This window comes from Petaurus breviceps, unplaced genomic scaffold (assembly GCF_028583685.1).
Source record: "Petaurus breviceps papuanus isolate PSGF00001 unplaced genomic scaffold, PetGlider_PUasm1.0 90808, whole genome shotgun sequence".
Lineage (NCBI taxonomy): Eukaryota > Metazoa > Chordata > Mammalia > Diprotodontia > Petauridae > Petaurus > Petaurus breviceps.
Window position 1 is genome coordinate 13,318,592 of NW_027187349.1, and position 20,493 is coordinate 13,339,084.

Sequence of the window (20,493 nt, forward strand, 5' to 3'; positions counted from 1 at the left end):
AATAGTGCTGATTTATAGGAAAAATACTGGATTTGGAGGCAGGGAAGCCACGGTTAAATCTATTTTCTGGTGCTTGTTTATTTGCTGTGTTGAATGACCTGGAGAGTCACTTAACATCAACAAAGTACTCATAAATAACTAGGTGATTAGAGTACCAGCCCTGGAGTCAGAAGGACCTACTAGCTGTATGATCCTAGGCAAGTCAACCCTCTTAGCCTCGGTTTCCTCATCTATAAAAAAATGAGCTAGAGAAGGAAACAGCAAATCACACCAGTACCTTTGCCAAGAGAACCCCAAACAGGGTCACAGGAGAGTTGTATACAACTGAAACAACTCAACAACCACCAAGGCTGAGGTGGTAATATTTACCTCACAAGGTATTGTTAAGATAAAATGATAACAATGCATCCTTAGGATTTTGTGTTTCTTTTATACTACTCTACCAGTAGTATTTCAATTTAACAACATTTAAAGCTACTTCCCTTTTAGATACTGGGAGAGAGGAAAGGAGAGGCAAAAACTTAGTTAAGACACATCCCTTATTAAAGAGATTGTATATGAGAATGTGGAAAGGGAAGCAGTGATCCCTAAAAGCCAGCATGGCTACTTCAGAAGGGCAGGTCATGCTGGGCCAGCCTCATTTCCTCTTTTTTCTGACAAGGCAATTAAACTGGGAGATGAGAGAAATGCTATAGGAACAGTTTACCTAGATTTCAGCAAAGCATTCGTCCAAATTTCTTATGCTGCACCTTTGGACAAGACTACAAAAGTACAATTATCTGAATTTAGAAATAATTTAGTGACCAGTTAAAAAAAAAGTAGTATTAAAGATTCAATCCCTAACTTAGAGGTATAGCTTGATCTATGTTCTCATATATAAAAATGTTCAAACGTTTTAAACCATGTCTTTGATCAAAACATAGAAGGCATATTTATCAAAGCTGCAGTTGACACAAAGATGGGAGAGAAACTGACACATCTTACATAGAATGAGAGTCCGAATCCCAAAAGATCTCAGTATCTAGAATAGTGAGCCAAAGATAAAACTTAACAATCAGTTGATAACTATGTATTAAGTGACTACTAGGTGCCTAGCACTGTGTTAAGTACTGGGAGATACAAACAAAGGTAAGAGACAGACCATAATCTCCCAATCTAATGGGGGGAGACAATATGCAAATAAATAACTATGTATGAACTAGACACAGTCAGGATACATCAGAAATAATCACATGAGGGAAGGAAGTAGAATTAAAGGGTCTCAGGAAAGATTCCCTGCCGAAAGAAGATTTTAGCTGGGACTTGAAGAAAAACCACAGACTCCAGAAGGTGGAATTGAAGAGAGAACAACATCCCAGGCATAGTGGACAGAGGATAAAAAAAGGGAAATGGGGGTGGCTAGGTGGCGCAGTAAATAGAGCACCGGGACCTGGAGTCAGGAAGACCTGGGTTTGGATCCGGCCTCAGACACTTAACACAAAAAATAGCTGTGTGACCTTGGGCAAGTCATTTAACCCCAATTGCCCTCCAAAAAGCAAAAAAAAAAAAAAAAAAAGGAAATGGAGGATTATGTGTGAGGTAGAGCAAGAAGACTGGTGTCACTGGATCACAGCAAATGTAAACTATAAGAAGACTGGAAAGGTGTCTGTGGGTGGGGAGTGGAGAAGGTAATAAAGGCAATAAACCCTAAACAAAGAATTTTATATTTGATCCTGGAAGACATAGGGAGGCACTGGAATTGATAGTGTATGGGGGTAGACATGGCCAGACCTGTGCTTCAGGGAGATCACTTTAATAGATAAATGGAAGATGGAACAGAGTGGAAAGAAACTTGTGGCAGGCAGAGCAACCAGAAGGCCATTGTAATAATCCAGGAGTGAGGTTATGAGGGACTCTACCAAGATGGTGGCAGTGTCACCAGAGAGAAGGGGGTATATGTAAGGGATGTTACAAGATAAAATCAACAGACCTTTGCGACAGATTGGATATGGGGATAAATGTAAAGTTGTGAAGCTTATTTTTTGAAACCAAGCATAATATACAGCAGGCATGGCTAGACAGCAGTTTGTACGAAAAAGACCCCGGGGTTCTTAGTGGACTATTGATTCAATCAATCAACAGTGTGATATAGAAGACAAAAAAGACAATGTTAGGCTAGAATAGATAGGAAAGATACAGGGTCCTGAATGAAAGAAGTAATAATTCTACAGTACACGAACCAGGTCAGACTCTAGCTGGATTACTGTGCTTGGTTCTGGGAACTACATTTTAGGGAATACATAGACAGGTTAGAGGGTGTCCAGATGGGGATGACTCAGAAGGTAAGAAGACCGGCGAATACACCACAATTGGGAAGGGTTAGTCAGAGAAAGCATGATAATCACATTCAGGACTTGATGGTAGAGATCAGACTGGCTATGTGTGGTCCCAGACAGAAGAACTAGGAATCAGTGGTAAAAGTTTCAAGGAGGCACATTTAGACACCTGAAATGGTAGTTTGTTCATTGCAACGAAGGAAGCAATAGGAAATAAGGCTGGAAAAGTAGAATGCTGTCAGTCTGTAGGCCTTAAGTTCCCAACCAAATAATACGAATGTTGCTGAATACAAAACAATGAAGATCGGTGGGCAGGAGCAAAGGACACAAAGGTCAGCTCAGCAGTAGCATGGACACATTGAGCTGTTTGTTATAAAAGGAATCTCCTTTCCTTCTAAATTTTTTTTAATGATGTGACCTTTATATTCAGGTTGTATATGTATCTATTTAATTTGTGTTATGTGTGGCAAAATATTGGTCTGATCCTAATTTCTGCCTTTTCAGGTTTTTTTTAGCAGTTCTTAAGAAAAGGGGTAGTCAATCCTTCCAACAATATTTATATTCTTGGGTTTATCCAACACTGTGCTGCTATTTTCAAATATTTGTTTCTTGATTATGTAGACTGTTCCACTGAACTATTTTTTTTTCCATTTTTTGACCAGTGACAAATAATTTAATGATTTCTGATATAGTCTGAGATCAGATAATGCATGCCCCTAAAGGGTGGATTGCAGCAGGAAGATAGCTGGAGTCAGGAAGACCTATTAAAACAGGTTTTACTCGGCAGTAAAAAGCTGGAAGAGATGACAAGGTGATGAAATAACTTTGTGGGGGGAAAACTGGATTTGGTAAATAATTGGGAGAAAAACAAAGGACAGGGAAAAGCCAAAGACAGATGCCCTCCATGGTTCCTCACTGTTGGTCTATCTTCCCCTTCTGTCTCTTTAATAATGATGAGATAAAATTTATCCTCTAAGCAAAGAAAAGATAATAACTGATAAAGGGCATCAGCCTCTCTGTGAAAGGCAGGAAGTATATATAAGCCTTCAGAGGGTATGGATTATATCCCTCTAGGGCCTAGTGTGCAGACCTCTCTCAGCCTCCTCAGCTGCTTAATTATTAACCAGACGGTTAATTCATTATTAGAATGTAGACAATAGTCCCTCTGCTAAAAGACTCCTCTCCAAAGGTGGGAGACATTTTCCTCAGGATGCTTTGCTCCACCTGGAAATATGCCATGTTTTTTGTTTGTTTGTTTTACTGATACTGTGCCATTTCCATCTTAATTAATCCTTCATTACAAACTAGGTATTCTGCCACCTTAGAAGAAAAAAAGTTTGAATGCCAAGATCCTGAGGACAGGGACAGACCTTGAGTTTAAACAATGGGGACCTGAACTCAGTGCTAAGCAAGATTCACATTACACCCAAGACCCTAGGGGAAAATCAAGCCTACTCATAGTAGAGGAGATGCCCAAGAAATCTCAGAAGATCCAATCAACCAGGCAGCTAGTCATCTAACATTTATTAATAAACTAACATTTATTAAGCACCTGTTATATGCATCATGCTGAGCTCTAGGGACACAAGGAAAGCTAAAAAGCAGGTGTTGTTGTCAGGAAACTCTGTTTAATGGAGGTGACAACATGTAAATAGCTATGTACAAAGAAGACATGGAAAAGGGGTGTGTGTGTGTGTGTGTGTGTGTGTGTGTGTGTGTGTGTGTGTGTGTGTGTGTAGGGGCAGTCTCAGGGGGAAGGCACTAAGAGGTGCAACCTGGGTCTAGTGGCAACCTTTAGATCAGGATGACTAGAGGTGGCTCAGGATGCAGTAGGAGACCTTGGCCTTTTAAGCTAAGATCTTCCCAGTTCTCATTCTGAATGAGGCAAAACTCATTCAGTGATTGATGATAGGTAAGAAATGAGACAAAGAACGTGGCCTCTTTTACCTAGTTAATAAAAAAATTTGAGAGGGGGTTTCTGGCCAAAAGATAAAACAACTGTATTTATATTTTCTCTGAGCCAATCAGGGCCCAAACAATGACCAGTAAGTGGGGCTTCGGCTGGGACCTACTGTTGGCCAATCAATGAGAGCCAGAGTAAATTAGGTTTAATGCCAGGTGCCTAAGAGAAATCTAGGCTATAAACCCCAGATATCTTGCAAGGTTTCAGTGATCAAAATTTATATTCCTTTGAGCAGAGCATCGGCAGGTAAACGTATGATTCATGTTGGTATGTGTGGAGTTCACAACAAATAAATTTTTTTTAAAGCCTCTCTAGGGCTTGTACGGAAATATCAGCTTTATTTTAAAGGAGCTCTGTCCTCACCCAAAGCTTCAAATGTCCAGGCACTCATCTAACCTTAAGGATGTGTCCCTGGATATCCCGGAAGGTAAGAAGGGTTATTCACTCTTCAGTAGGACAGTTCAGACAAGCAACCTTATTTTATTTTTGGTCCAGATTTGTGATTTTACTGGTAGAGTGAAATAATGATGAAGAAATGCCCTTTATTAATTCTGCCATGCACATAACTCTGTGTGTCTGTGTCAAAGGAAGGACTTGAACCTAGGTCTTCCTGACAGTGATATCAGCTATCTATCCACTGCTTTTCATATGCACAGACCCAGGAAGAACAACAACAGCTAACTTTTAGATTGTGTTTGACAGTTTTTAAAACAGTCATTTGAGTCTTAACAGTTTTGTGAGTTAAGTACCATGATAACAATATCCCCACTTTACAGATAGGGAAAGCGATGCTTTGGAAGCATCAAGGGCTTTGCCCATGGTAGCACACATAACCAGTAAGGATCAGAAAGAGGATCTGGCCTTGTGTCTGTCTTGACCCTACATCCTACAATTTGTACCACACCACACTGGCAAAGGAAAACCAGTCCCACTTGTTAAAACTCAAGGAGACCAACAGCTGTAATGACTGAAAAGAAATTAAGAAGCTGCTCCTAAGTTCTCTCCAGTCTATTCAGACCCACTTTTATGCCAACACCCATCCCTGGAGACAGTGCTTTGAATCTTTTGAAGCTACTCACCCTTTGAAAGCTGTCACCCTATGGCCGTTCAGAAAGATCTCAAGACCATAAAGAGGAAACTTTACTTTTTGTTTCTTTTGGGGTGGACAGTCCAGTTACTTACTGCACCTTGCTCTCCCTCAATCAGGTGTTTTCCCACATTTATTTCTTCCTTACACAAAACAATTTTATAGACTCTTTGCTACTCCAACTCTCTAAATACAGCCAGTATGAACGAGGAAGCTTCCTTTTTGGTTGGGGATTAGCATTGTTCCCCTACAGTTGCCAAACACATGCTTTTCTCTTCCTAAGTAAACCTTCTGCTAGGCCAGGAGGCAGAGCAAGGCATTTGTGTGTTCTAGAAAAGGTTTGAAAGTTGTGCTCTCTGTGCTACCATCCAATGGAAGTTTTAAAACTTTGCTCTAATGTATGAATTAGCTTAGTTCATGAAATAAATGGCACTCTCCGGCATTCAAGCATGAACATTCATTAAAGGAATATTAGAAAGTATTCCTTCTGATACCTCCCTAAAGCTTACTTCTGAGGAAGCTAGCTACACACCCCTTTCTCTTCCTAAATCTGCCTGGATTCATTTTTCTTTAGCTCTCTCTATCTTGCTTAGTTCTTGTCTTGGATCTGGTTGGACCCATTTTCTAAAGCAAGAGTAGTCTCTTGGCCGAAGTTGTTGTGAGGGTGAGGAATGAATCTGAAGTTGGTAGGTCTAGATTCTGGTGTGAAATTGTTTCCTCCCCTAAATGACACTGTAAGGAATTCAATGGGAAGACTTCTCTTTTCCTGGTATACTCTAACACATGGGAAAATAGAAGTTAAAAAGGCAAACTTCACCTAGGTCAGGGACACTAAAATAGCAGGATTAGAGATGGAAAGCTGGTCGGGTATGTTATTACTCTTAGAAAGGGAATCATTGTTCAGAGCTGAGGTAAATACTGAGGGTTCCTTCTGTGACAATTAAGCTCTTGCTTGAAAAACAACTCAAATTTTTCCCCCAACAATAGAACTATTTGAAAGAGGTTTCTGAAACTGGTACAAACCTGTGTGAGGAATGTTTTAATATGAACTTTTTTTTTTTCTGTTTCTCTTTACTGGCTCTATAATGTCCAAGCCATGTTAGGCATTGGCTTTTAATAATTAGGTAAGAAGACATGAGGTTGGTCGGCTAAAATGTAAAAGGTCAATTATGCTAGGAATCTGCATTCTGTGGCCTGCCCCCATCAACAATCCTGGTCAATTCGAGGAAAACCTGGATGTGTGGCGCTCAGGTGGTAGAAGTTTGTCTTTCTCCTCTGACATCCTTCCAACTGAGTAGGGGGTTGGATCAGAATAGATAGGAATGCTCTACTGTCTGGGTCTGCAAACCTTGCTTTCGTTGTCCCCTCTACGACACCCCTCACCCACTCCACTGTCAAATGAATCTTCCTAGAGTGAAGATCTGACCATGTCACCACATATCCCTCTCCTCCCACCCCATTCAATAAACTCCCTATTACCGACATGACGAAATATAAAATCCTCTATTTGTCATTCAAAGTTCTTCACAACCTGGTCTCCTACCTTTTTAATCTTCTTAGACCCTAACTCCATGCGTCACCCCACCACCCACCATGTATTCTGCAATCTAGTGACACTGGCCTCCTTGCTATGCTTTGAATCCATTATTTTCCAGCTCTGGACACTTTCACTGGCTGTCGCTCATACCTAGAATCTCCCTCTTTATCTCTGCCTCCTGGCTTCCTTTAAGTTGCAGGTAAAATTCTACCTTCCACAAAAAGCCCTTAATTCCACAAAAAAGACCTTCCCTGGGTTAATCATCTCCTCAACAAATGCTTATTGACTGCTAACCAAGAATTCCACTACCCCCTGGTTCTCTGTGCACCTTGGCTATTGTGCCATCCGCCAAAAGGGAGAGTGACAATCTCCACTGATGTGGATACTTAGAACCCTACTCTCTGATTCAACAAAGTGAAGTTAGAGGGATTTTTCTTTTCCTGTCACTAATCAAGAAACTCTACACCCAAACAACCAACTAGATCTTTAGAGAAAGGATTGTGAGGCAGAAAGGGGGCAGAAAAAAAGGAAGAATGGCAAGGAAGTAGCGGAAGTTAGGGGAAAAGTACTCAGAATAAGAAAGGAAAAATGACAACAAACATAGTTCTGTCACTCAAACACTGCTACCTTTAATATTTCAATAGCCAGAAAGAAAAGAAATACAGGAAATTCCTGACTTTGGTTTATGGTCAAAAAGTTACTTTGGAGGGAGGGTACAGATTTGTGATTTCATTGATAGGAAATTCTCAACACTGAACCCACAATCTCTACCAGTGCAGACCAGTCACCGGTCTTTGGCCCTGACAGACTAGGTGAATTGCCCAGCGTCACCCAGTCAAGCCAGTATGTGTCAAAGGTCTCTGACTCTGAAGACAATTTTCTATCCACTGGCACAATGCTGCTTCTCCAGAAATTCTTAAAAGTCTGTCAATTGAACCTTGGAACATATTTTCCCAGAAGAACAATTCCATGCATGATTAAAAACCTCCAAGGTAAACCTATAAAAACCCCTTTAATATAAAATGTGCTTTTATTTATAGCAGTAGGAACTGGAACTGTGATTTCCAGGTGAGGAAACTCCCTTTTTAATACAGGTGAGCATCTTCTCTGAAAATTATTTTGAGCATCAATCTTAAAATCTTTGGGTCTCCAGACCCCTTTATACTCTTAAAATTTTTACAGTCATACCCCAAAGAACTTTTATTAATGTAAGTATCTATAGATATGGGTATGTTAAAAAATATTTATTAATTTGTTTAAAAAGAATAATGAACCCATTACATGTTAATGTAAATAATATTTTTTATGAATAACTGGACTTCCCAAAACAAAAATAGTGAAAAGAGCAGCATTGTTTTATATATTTTTACAAATCTTTTTAATGTTAGGTTTAATAAAAGACAGCTGGATTCCCCTATATGTATGTGCATTAAATCTGATGCAATATATTATTTTAGTCAAAGTACATTAGGGAAATCTGGCTTCAAACAAATAGGTAGTTGGAAAAAAGAGGAGTACCTTAATATACAAATAACATCCAAGTATTATCATAAAAATGACTTTGACCTTGGGGGACCCCAAAAGGTTCTTGGCCCATGCTTTGAAGTACTGTCTTTACAGAGTTGCCTATAGCTTAAGGGGTTAAGTGATCTGCTCAGGGTCACTCATCAAGTATATGTTGGAGAAGGGACCTGGATCTCAGATGATGCTGGTTTTCAGACCAGCTCTCTTATCTACTATCCAACATGGCTGTGAAAATGATAATATAGGACTTAGCAATATTTCACATAACTTTTTTTAAAAAATAAATTCTTGTTTTAATTATGAACTTGAACATTAACATGACCATCTCAAGATGTAATAAACAAGGGGCAGCTAGGTGGTGCAGTGAATAGAGCACCAGCCCTGGAGTCAGGAGGACCTGAGTTCAAATCTGGCCTCAGACACTTAACACAAAAACTAGCTATGTGACCTTGGGCAAGTCACTTAACCCCAACTGCCCTCCAAAAAGCAAAAAAAAGATGCAATGAACAAAAAGGGATTGTACATGATACCATGAATTTGTACATTCAGGACTGTAGTCATAAATGAAGGTGATGTAAAAACAAAGATTATCAAAACAAATCAAATTCTAAAAAGCTATAAATATATCCTAATAATGAGATTTTTGGTACTCAAAGATTACTTGATTGGAGGTACAGGAAATGAAATCTGATGGTGCTTGAGGGTCAGGAAGAATGAGGAGGAAAAAGAAATGCCAGGCTTTGGCAGCTGGATCTTGTAGTTTTAAGACCACCTCTCTGGAATACTGGGGCACAAATGGTAGGGTTTCTCCCATAAAGACACACAAAACAAACAAAAAGGTCACAATGAAGTAATGCAAGCCATAATATACAAGATGAGAGGAAGAAAAAAAAAGTTAAAGAGGGAACAAAACATCTGGAGTTATAGACCCTTTGGGTAGCCTAATGAAACTTTTGAATTCCTCCTCAGAATAATATTTTTAATAGGAAAAAACATCATTTTTTTCCTCATCAAAGTTCATGAACCCCAGGTTCAGAACTCCTGGCTTACAGGAAGCCAGAAGTGTGGTGAGTCGCCTACACGTGCCATGAGGATGAGTTGAAGGAAATGGAGATGTTTATAGCATGAGTAACATGAGGTTGGGGGGCGGGGCACCATGTTCTGCATGGCCATAGATGGGGCAGCACCAACACTACCAATTACAATTATGCCAAAGTAGAAAGGGCTGCCTTTCCCTGGAGGGTTTGAAGCAATGGCCTCTGTACTTGCTTCCAATGTTGAGATTCTGAGGATAACCAAGTATGTCAAGTGCAACACAAACCCATGTTGCCTTCCCCAGGGAGCACCAGTATTCACTGACAACCAAGTGCTTCTGGATAGCTCTATTTCTCCTGATCGCCCCCATGTCAGGGATGGGTCTAGTGGTCACATTTCCAATTTTAATATAAGACTGGAGAGGAATTTAAAAATTGCTCCAAAGTGGATCAGTGCTGAGGACACATTAGAGAGCTTTAATCCTGTGCATCTCCCAGGGTAGCCAACAAGAGCGAAAACCAAGATATTGCCAAAGAAGCTAATAGTCAATTAACTAAGGAGCCTAACTTTTCTAGTAACATTACAAAGGGAATTAACATTTTCTGCCCTTTTGTCTCATTCCCTTCTGCTGCCAGAATTCAAATGGGTGTCTATACAAACATATTTCAGCCCCTATCCCCAACCAACTGGAGGAAACTGTAAAGACTCACCCCAATGCTTAACCTGAGTTGATCTCGGTTGGGCAGCAGGATACAAACATTCCTATATTCCAGGGTCATCTTGCCTTCAGGTAACTGTTTGTTCATGGTAGAGCTGGGGTAAGCATTTCAAACTCACTTCCGCCACTGGGAAACTCTCTTCAGGAGTGAAGCTAGGCTGCCTCCATGTCACCTGCTTGCCAGGAGATAAAATACTTCAGTGTCAAGTTCATGGGAATGGGAAAGGGGTGGGTGGGACTGCAGAGCAGCTGGACAGCCTGTATGTAACACAGGATGTTTTTCACCTCATTCCAATAGGAGAGATAAACCCTGTCCTTTCAAAGGTTGCATTCACTGAAATCATCGTTAAATTATTCTCGCATTAGTCAGCCCTTTCCTTGATTAGCAGAAACAGTGCATTAGACCAACTACACGTGGGAGGACAAATGAAACCTCTCAAAAATTCATGCATGACTAGAAAATTCATTTACAAATCATGACTTTTTTTTTTTGCTCCTGGCTTAGTCAGACTATGGAAATGCAGAGTTTCTGAACTCTAGGTCCTTTCCCAGGGGCAAGGTTCAAGTTTATAAATAGTTTTAATAAAGTGAAACCCAGATCAGCATGCAACAAACATATCACACTCCCAATGATACAAAGTTATTTAGTGCTCACAAGAGCGAGAAGGCAGCTGACTGCACTTGCTTGCATGCTCTACAGATGCAGGGGACCGATGAATCACCCAGACACCTAACAATAAAACCGGAAAGACACCCCCAACCCCCTTTCTTTTGCCCCCACCCCAGCTTTCCTTTCCAGAGTCATATAGTGGCTCAAAGGAGTTTTAGAATTCACATATTTGCCAACTCTCTCTTCTATTCCTTGGAGAAAGTGAGATTTAAGAGAAATGTGGCCTCAGAAAGTTAAAAGATGGTGAAAACTAGAACAGACATCTTGAAAGTTGAGTGTATGAATTAAAAAAGAAAATGAAATTTAAGTTAAAATAATTGAAAATGCAGAGAACAACAAAAAGAAACCCAAAGCCATGTAATTATAATGATTAAATCTTGGCCTCAAAGAAGAAATTTTACAATATATCTTCCTCCCTTCTCTGCAGGAGCAGGGGGACTATGAATGTGAGTGAACCAAAAAATCTTAGTGCAGCTTAAAGTTTCGTGACCTTAAGCACTTTTAGGACACCTTATAATGTCGGCTTTGGTTAATGTGCTGTTTAGTTTTGTTGAACTGCTCATTCCCACCTCCTACCCCCTCCTTTTTTCTTTCTTTTAAAAGACAATCCTGGATAGGGAATAAATTGAGGCATGAAAAGTAAAATATAATAATTTAAAAATTAAGATGCCAAGAATAAAAAAAAGTACATTAAACTCTTGAGAAAAATCTTCAGTAGGGTCCTAGACTGATATAAAGAATAATACAAAGAAAGAATACAAAGAAGATAGACTTCTCCCATTACTTAAATCTTGAAAACTGAAGAAGGAAGGATGGGAAAGAGGGAAGAAGGCAAAGAGATAGGGAATGCGATGATGATCCTGTTAATTTGGCTACTAAAAGGGGGAAATGCCAGGAAGCCTCCCCAGAGGAAGCACCAGAGGAGGGCCATCTAGCAAAGAGCGGAACGTGAAATCATTCCACGTCTGTGGCCACATTCCTGGGTGCCCCATAACCTCTGGTGATCACTCTGCTTAGGACTCCGTCAAATCTCTTAAACTTTGATTCCCTCTGTGAAGAATCAGTTGGTTCCACATTTGAGACATAGCAGATGGGACATTTGGAAGACGGTCCTTTACAGATGTCTATAAAAGGGGAATAAGCCCTGAAGGAGACAAATAAAAACCTTGGAGACAAAAACAAAAAGTGTTTTGGAATTATTAGGTTTTTCAGGGTTCTATAAATAGAAAACGGTTCCTAATTTTGCCCTCAGCAAGAGGAGGCAGAGGCGATAACAGTATAACCAATGCAGCATCAGGAGACCTAAGACCAAGCTTTTAAATAAACACTTGGTTTGGTGAGAGGGTAAAGCCTTTTCATTCTGAGTCCCAGAATCCTCATTAGTAACACAGGGATAATGCCTTCATTACTAACCTCAAAGGGTTTTTTGTAAGGAAAGTACTTTGAAACTTAAAAAAAATTCTTCCAAGTAATAATTATTCCCTAAATATTGTTTCCCATCCATTTCAAGAAACCCTTAAAGAGAAAAGGGCTCCTCTGTGTACTTAGTTATGGTTCTCCTTTACTAATTCTTATGAAATCCACTGCCCGGCTTCCCCTTCAAAATCTTTTGACAAATTTTGCTTTAGAAGACCTAGAATGTCAATGCAGACAATGCAATCTCCTTTTGGAATGGTGGTCACGTTAGACTTGACCTTTTTTACTTCATCTTTTACTCATTTTCTCTTTTCTTCCTTCTATATTTAAATAGTTTTGATCCCCCCCTCAATCTCAAAATTGGACTAAGTCAGCAAGGAAGAAGGTAAAGGACAGTAATCTCTCTCCGACCACAATGGATCCCAGACTATAAATCATTCAGAGACTCAGCCTCAAAATGTAGGTTCTCTTTTCTGGGAAGGCAAAAGACCCATAATACCTTATGCTGTGTAATTTGTTAATTAAACATTTAATATCACACAGGAACAGTTGTGACTATTCTAAAGCAAATCTGCCCCAAAGAAAAAAAATGAATACTGTAGACATTCTGCCAAGCATTATGATACAAACTAAAGTCTAGATTTGGAAAAACTTAAAACTCTCTGATCCACACAGTGACCAATAACGACCCCAAAGTACTAAAGATAAAGCATGCCCGTCATCCCAGATGAACTTGGGAGTGCAGAATAAAATACATTTTTGGAAGTCACCAATTTCTAGAATTTATTTTGCTACACTCTGCTATTTTGTCACAAGGTTTTTGTTCCCATTCCCCTCCCCAAATTTTGTGCACAGGATTATAAAGGAACAAAAATAATTTTTTTAATTAAAAAAAATTAGTAGTTCAGAAAGTCACTTTTTAAGTAAGAGTTGTAGAGTAAGTGGAAAATAATGTTTCGAACATTTTCAAAAAAATTCAAAAATTGAAAATTCATCTGTTGTGATATGGATGAATTGGTCCCTTGACCACTATGTACCTGAGGTGTCTCATCTTTCAAGCTAAGGAAAGGATGGTGAATTATTTGTTCAGAGTATAGCTGTAATAAAAATGGTTACATTATGGGTTATTTGGCAAATGTGAAGTTTCTGTCAATACTGAGAAACTCCAGATGCATATCATTACAAAGACTCAATATCATTTGTCTAAATCCCATCTTAAAAACCAAGGAGGACTCCTATAGGGTCTAACCATAAACTCTGGTTATTGTAGTCTGAATTGATTTAAAAGATACTAGGCATACCACCAAATCCTATTTCAATTATTCACCATAGCATGGAGGTAATCTTGGGTTTTGAAAAGCTGCTTCTACCACATGGACACAAGGCTTCAGATAACATTCAGGAACAGACTGGATCTCCTTTCCAAGGTCCAGCAGAGCTAAGAGGTCTTCATTGAAGAGAGCTAAATGGCAAAAAACTGACCAGAGGATGTAAGAATAACAGTTTCCAGAGTGTCTATAAACTTCAGTGTGGCTCTCCCTGGGGGCCCAGATGCCAGCTGGTATGAATTCTTTCTATGGATCCCTTTATTAAAACTGGGAGTGGGGGAGTGGAGGGAGAGGTGATTCAGAACAATCACCAACAACCAAAATGCCTAATCTTCCATTGATAGAGTTTTTACGGGAATGACCTACATAGGCACTGAGGGTATGTTCCTTGAACTCTAGGGCAAAGATAGGTTTTTAACAAATTATATTACATGACAGATCACATCTGTACTATTTCCTGATTATTAAAAAACATTTACTTCATTAGAGCAAAACACTCTCTTTAAAACTCTCTTCCAACAAGCTGTATCCCATCCAAACATGACAAAATATCTTTCAAGGAATCTTCAATTTAAAAATAATGACCTTCTCATGGCAAATTCAGGTTAGGCATAAGGCAGGGGAGATGCATGACTACCAAAGGTGGCCCCCACAGTCATCGTTTGAGATCTGGTGAAGGGCCCAAGCTGAAGAGAATGGTAAAGTCCTCCAGTTTGTGGATGCCATTTATATTAAACCTCAGAACACTAAATCCTCCTAAAAGGTGTCTACATAGCTAGACACACTGAAAAAAAACAAATTAACTGAAGAATGTCTACTTCTCCAACAATACAAAATACTGTTAGAAGAACTTGCAGAGTCTGTCCACTGCTATATACATTTGGCACAGAAGAACTACATACAAATGGTCCCAGAAACAAAGACCCATCTTTTAAATAAAACTGTTCCATCAATGTTATATTATGGCTGTGAATTATGGAACCCTACACAGAAAGCAATGAACAGGCCCCATGGTAGGCATGAGCAGGCTACAAGGAATAAAAAAAAATCTTCAAAGATGAACTGAGTAAAGGTTGCCATTAGGGAAATGTATGACTGAAAAAAATTAGAGGGTCATTTGGCAAAAATAAGGGAGAAGAGGTGGACAACTCCCAAATGTCCCACTCAAATCTTCATGATCTCAGGAATAATAAGACCTTGTAAGACCTCAGCATGTTGAGGATTTTTTAAATGGGGAGATAATTAGGGGAAGAGAGGCATGGTTATTAAGATGTAGGGGAGGGGCATGAAGAGAAGCATTGCAATTTATTTGTTTAAATGTTCAGAATTGGGGCAGCCAGGTAGCACAGCAAGTAAGAGCACCGGTTCCAGTGTTGAGAAGACCTGGAGATCGAATCCCGGGCTCAGACACTTAGCACCCACCCAGACACACCTGGCCGTGTAACCTTGAGCAAGTTACTTAACCCCAATTGCTTAAAAAAAAAATGTTCAGAATGATATGCAGTGGAAAAAGGGACAAGCAGGACAGTTTTAAAAACTAATGTATCACACACTTCTACAAAAAGCTACACAGAGATTCACGATTTCATATACACGACCTTTGTATATGGCAATGTTTGTGTTTAGTGCTAAGTTGAGAATGACCAAAAAAAAAAACCCTAAAATTTAAAATCTATATAAAATTCTTCCCTTTCCTCAAGCTTTAATCTAATCTCCTTATCACCTATTCTAGGAAGCTTTCCCCAATTCCTTTATTCCCTTGTTACATATAGTATAATCTCCCTCCTCAAACATTGCTAGCGTATGTTATATAGACCTCTCCTTTGCCCCCATCCCACTATCTCATGCCATTACTTTTGTATATGATGGAACTGCAATCCTCTCCAATAATAAGCTCCTTGAGATCACGAACTGTCACTTTTCACCTCTGTATGCAGCTAGCACAGTGAAATAGCAGTTTTTATTTAACATGTCTGTTGATTCTGTTTACATCCACAGATAATTCTCTTATGCAAGAAATACCATTCATTTCATATTTTTCTTATACTCTCTTAGTAGGAAAAGCAGTTTAGGATGAACATTTACCACGGGACAATTCTGTCCTCTCTCCCAGCACACTGAATGCTCAATGGATGGATCACCCTCTCCCTTTCTCTCTTCTCCTCTCCCCCCTTCTCTCTTTATTTAAATATAGGCAGGCATTTAGTAAATAAGATGATCCCTATCAAGTGTTGGCTGCCTTTTAAAGGGGTGCGGCCAGATTTGCACCCCTCCTTTGTGGCATGTTTACGTGAAACTGTTGACTGACTTGCTGGTGACAGATAAGGTGGGAGAGTAAGCTCAGGGGGTGAGGTAGGGAAGAGCAGTTTTCATGCCAAAGAAAACGAGCTGCAATGACATTTGGGGGGTAGCCAACCTTGTGGCATAATTTTTTTTCTATCCAGTTATCACTTCTCACTTGGAATTTGTCTCCATTTTAAGATTCTGAGCAGCAAGAGCAAGCTCCTTTAGAGCTAGGGCCATATGTTTGCCTTTCTTTATATTCCTAGTGCCTGGTACACAGCAGGCAGTTAATAAATGCTTTTTCAAAGGGGCATTAGAAATCATTTAGTCTAATTCCATTTTATTTGTTGGGAAGAAAACCGAAGCGTCCACTTAACTTAAATAAAGTTAAGTGATTCACCCAAAGTCACACTGGTTATTTATTAATTATTAATTATGGTTATTAATTAACAGAGCTCAGATTAAAACAAATGCCCAAATCCAGGCTTCTTTCTACAGCTTCTCTCATTTATGTCTAATCTAGGACTTCCTAACTTTTTTTAAGTCCTTTGAAGTTATAGTAAAGCCTTTGGACTCCTTCTCAGAAAAATGTATTACTGATAAATAGAAGTTTATATAGAATAATTTTACATATGTATACTTATTTGTGTCTAATGGTAGCTATCTCTAAGGCAGGAAGAAAAAAATGGGAAAAAAGAGAAATGTACACGCTAACTTAACCTTTTGAGTACCTCAAGTAGGATCCTTGCTTCATGCCTTAGATTAGCTTTTGATCCTGATACCCTCTATGACATAAGGCAAGGATCCTACTTGAGGTGCTCATAAGGTTAAGTAATTCTATTCAGAGGAGAGGGAGATCCATTAGTATTTTACACCCTCGGAGTACTCACTAAAATTTGCAGAATCCATGTTTGATAGACACTGAGCAGCAGAAAAGCTGAGAAATACAATCCCATGCTCAAGTGATACGGAGGAGCCTAAAAGAAAGTCCCAGAAATCATTAGTCTCAAAGTGTCCAGTTGCCTGTTTACATTTGGCACCCTGGACAGCCTGCCAAGAAAACCAAACCGCCAGGAGGAATTCTCTTCTGCAAGATTACATACACACAGCCCTACAGCCCAAATGCCCGGCTTTTGTTTACCATTGATTCAGGCCTTTTAGCCTCAATTAAAGCCCTAAGTGTCCAACAAACAGAGAACCGAAGGATTAATAAAAGCCCGAGTCAATCATCTGTCTTCAGGGTACTGATGACTTTTTGTCCTCCCCAAGTGATCGAAGGTTTTAGTTTCCATGGGGTATTGCTTTGTCTTGATGAAGCAAAGCCAGAAACCTCATGTATTCCTTATTTAAAAACTAAATCTGAGCTATAATCGTGGCTAAATTGGGACAAGGTCCTGGGGAAGGCAGGTAACTTAGGTAATCTAAATTTCATGCTATTAAAAGCACAGACATAGACAGACATCACAAGAGCTTTAAAAAAGCAGAGACTTACATACACGTATATCTGAGTTGCTCCTATAAAGAGACAAAAGCCTTCTCCTTAGGGAAAAAAAAAAACATAAAAAATATGATGCAGAAGCTATATACCTGTTTAAATAACCCCTGAATGGACTTCTGCCCCCAGAACAACCCAGGAGACACATTCTTCTCACTGTCCTAGACTTTGAACCTTAGTCACACCAAACTGATTTCATGACTAGAGTTGGTGGGAGACTACAAGGTCAGTGACCTTAATGAAAGTGAGAGCCTTTTACTCCGGAAGCCCAGAGACTGGTTTTATATAATGACTACTCTGAGAATGAGTGATTATGACAAATTTTCCAAGTTAAAAGCTCAAATAAAAATTCTCTCCCTCAAAAAAAATAAAAATAAAAAAGGCTCATCCATTTATGAATTGGAAGTGTCTTCTAGAAAAGCGGTAGGAAAAAAATTTAGATACTTTCTTATAATTTCTCTATTTTAAATATACCCTAAAGTCTAAATGTACTCTTACGTGTTCTGATGGAATGATTCATTTTATGCAGCTGCTAGTGTACTAATTTAATCAAAAAATAATAAATGAGGACAGGTGGCAAGTATCCCAAATACATACCAGATGACATGGGGGACAGGTGAGGTGAATCTTCAAAGTTAAACATTCAGACCGAATGCCTAAATCAACTTTTGATCTTAGGATATCCTCAATGGCATGAAACAAATATTAAAAATAATTAAGGAGACAATTCTTAAGTACCCTTCAGTTGGCCCTCTTCTCTCTAAGCGTTTTTTAGGTGGTTCTTGGAACATGGCTGCCCCAAGTTTTTGTTTGTCCTTCATTCTTGAAGAGGACCAATGACATCAGGAGGGTGATGTCTTGACTTGCAAGTGAAGTGGATTTAAATGAGGTAGGGCTGTGCAGAGAAGTTACCCTCGCTCTTTCCTCCAGAGTCATAGAAACCCACTAGCAAGACATATGTCAGGGCGACTGGCAATGACCCTGAATGCAGCTGGAGACCCTGGCCTTCTTATGCTAAGATCTTTCCCAGGTCTCAGTTTGTCTGAGGCAACGCCCATTTAGTGATTAAAGGCTAGGTAAGAACTGAGGCAAAAGATGGCCTAGTCTGCCTTCTCAAAAGAATCAATCTGGGAAGGGAAGACACTCAGGGTTTCTGACCAGAACAGAACATTTGCTACTTACTCACTCACTCAGAGCTATCAAAACCAAAACAATAAGCAAGTGAGGTCTGGACTGGGACCTATTACTGGACAATCAGTGAGAGCCAGAGTGATTTGGGTTTAAAGGCAAAGTCACATAGCTCCATATGAATCCCAGTGGGCTTTATCAAAGCCTGTTTGCCACAACTATATTTCAAGAAATCACGAATGAAAACTACGTAAGACAAAAGAGCTGTCCCTGTTTTTCCGAAGAAAACAAAACCAAAAAAACAGTGATAGAATAAATGAATAAGGACGAAAGAAGAAAAAGCCTAGTATGTTACACTGAATGAACTGGGTCTGCTTTGGAGATATAGCTGTGAACCTTCTCATAATAGAAATATGCATCTGTTTTGGATTGTCTCAAGGCAATAGAAGGGAAAGCTGGGTAATGTAAGGAGGCACTGAGAAGCAGGGGATACCACTTTGTGTTTGGCAGGGGCACCTCAGAGCAGGCAGTGTAGGATGCTGGAAGGAACACTGATTATTTTGTAGGAGGAGGATCCAGGTTCAGATGCAGCCTTATGGCTCAGTACCCAATGAGATCAAGACAAGCTGGATTTAAATCCCACTTGTACACCAGCTGAGTGAGCGTGAGGGTAAGTCATCACAAATTTCTTATCTGTAAAATGGTGGAGTTGAAGACCTATGAAGTCCCTGCTTTTAGCTCTAAATCTGTGATCCCATGAAAAGAGGTATGTATAATGTAATGACATGTGGGAGGTTACAGAATAGAGGAAAAAGGGAAGTCCTGAGGTAAGAAGGAACTCTCTGTAGTAGAAAGAATATGGTACCCAGAATCAAAGTCTAATTTTAGGCCCTGTACTTCTCCTAACAGGACAGGTGACCTTAGATAAATTGCTTCTGTTGGACATTGGTTTTTCTCATCTGTAAAATTAAGGGGTATGCTGTAGACCATTTTTAGGGTGCCTTCCAGGGTTGAAATCCCGATTCAAAAACAGGTGAGGGGATGAGGGTAGAAGATATGGGGTTGATGGGAGAGAAGAGGAGAGACCTGGGGATAGTTATGGGTAAATTAAACCAAGAGGAAAAATTGGATTTAAAATTTCATTATGTTTCTTTTAAAAACTATATACACCAAAATATAATTAATGTAAAAATCTGAAAACATCATACCTTTAAAAAATTTGGAGAAAGTAGTAAGATATTTTTTGGAACTATCAATCTACAGGATGACCTATGAAGCACAGCATTCTCCTGGCCTCTCTAGCAGGTGATCAGATTGAATTAGGAAGGAGCCTGGAAATGACGAGAATCCATGTTTTTTTCTTGTTGACCTTGAGATACAAATGGATTTATCTGTAACCAGATTAGGTTTTATTTACACACCTTACACAATACTTTTAGTTTCTCATAGCTTAGAATCATTCATTTAGAGGTGGACAGGATATGTCAATGCTCTCATTTTAGAGTTGAGGGAACAGAAACTTAGTTTAAATTAAGAATAATAAGGTCATGCAGGTTAAGTATCAGAGGCAGGATATTAATCCATGCCTTCCTTCTTCCAGGTCCAACAGTAACTCTCAACCTGTCCTAAGCTGAGAGCAAGAGCAAGAGAGAGAGAAAGAGAGAGCGAGAGAAAGTGTGTGTGTTTATATCCCTCTACTAGTATGTAGAGCACCTAGGTGGGGGCAGTATACAGAGTGCAGGGCCTGAAGCACACTCATCTTCCTAAATTCAAATCTGGCCTCAGATACTTCCTAGCTGTGTGACCCTGGGCAAGTCACTTAACTGTTTGCCTCAGTTACTTCATCTGTAAAATGAGCTAGAGAAGGAAATGGCAAACCACTCCAGGATCTTTCCCAAGAAAACTCTACATGGGGTCAAGAAGAGTAGGCCATCACTGAAATAACCAAATGTAATGCGAATGTAAATTTTGAAGATCTTCCCTGCCCCTAGGCT

General features: G+C 39.5%; 1 protein-coding gene across 6 annotated transcripts in view; it reads right to left on the minus strand.

Moving 5' to 3' along the window:
* FRMD1 (FERM domain containing 1) overlaps positions 1-20,493 on the minus strand; it is a 93,512-nt gene that overhangs the window by 40,065 nt on the left and 32,954 nt on the right. For 4 of the 6 annotated variants that reach the window (XM_069070454.1, XM_069070452.1, XM_069070458.1 and 1 more), the window contains exon 2: positions 10,172-10,352. In XM_069070454.1, coding sequence (XP_068926555.1) covers positions 10,172-10,267 — 96 coding nt within the window. In that variant the 5' untranslated portion in view covers positions 10,268-10,352. Of the gene's footprint in view, positions 1-10,171; positions 10,353-17,368; positions 17,424-20,493 lie in introns of those variants that run through there. The other 2 variants (XM_069070455.1, XM_069070456.1) reach the window with 2 other exon arrangements.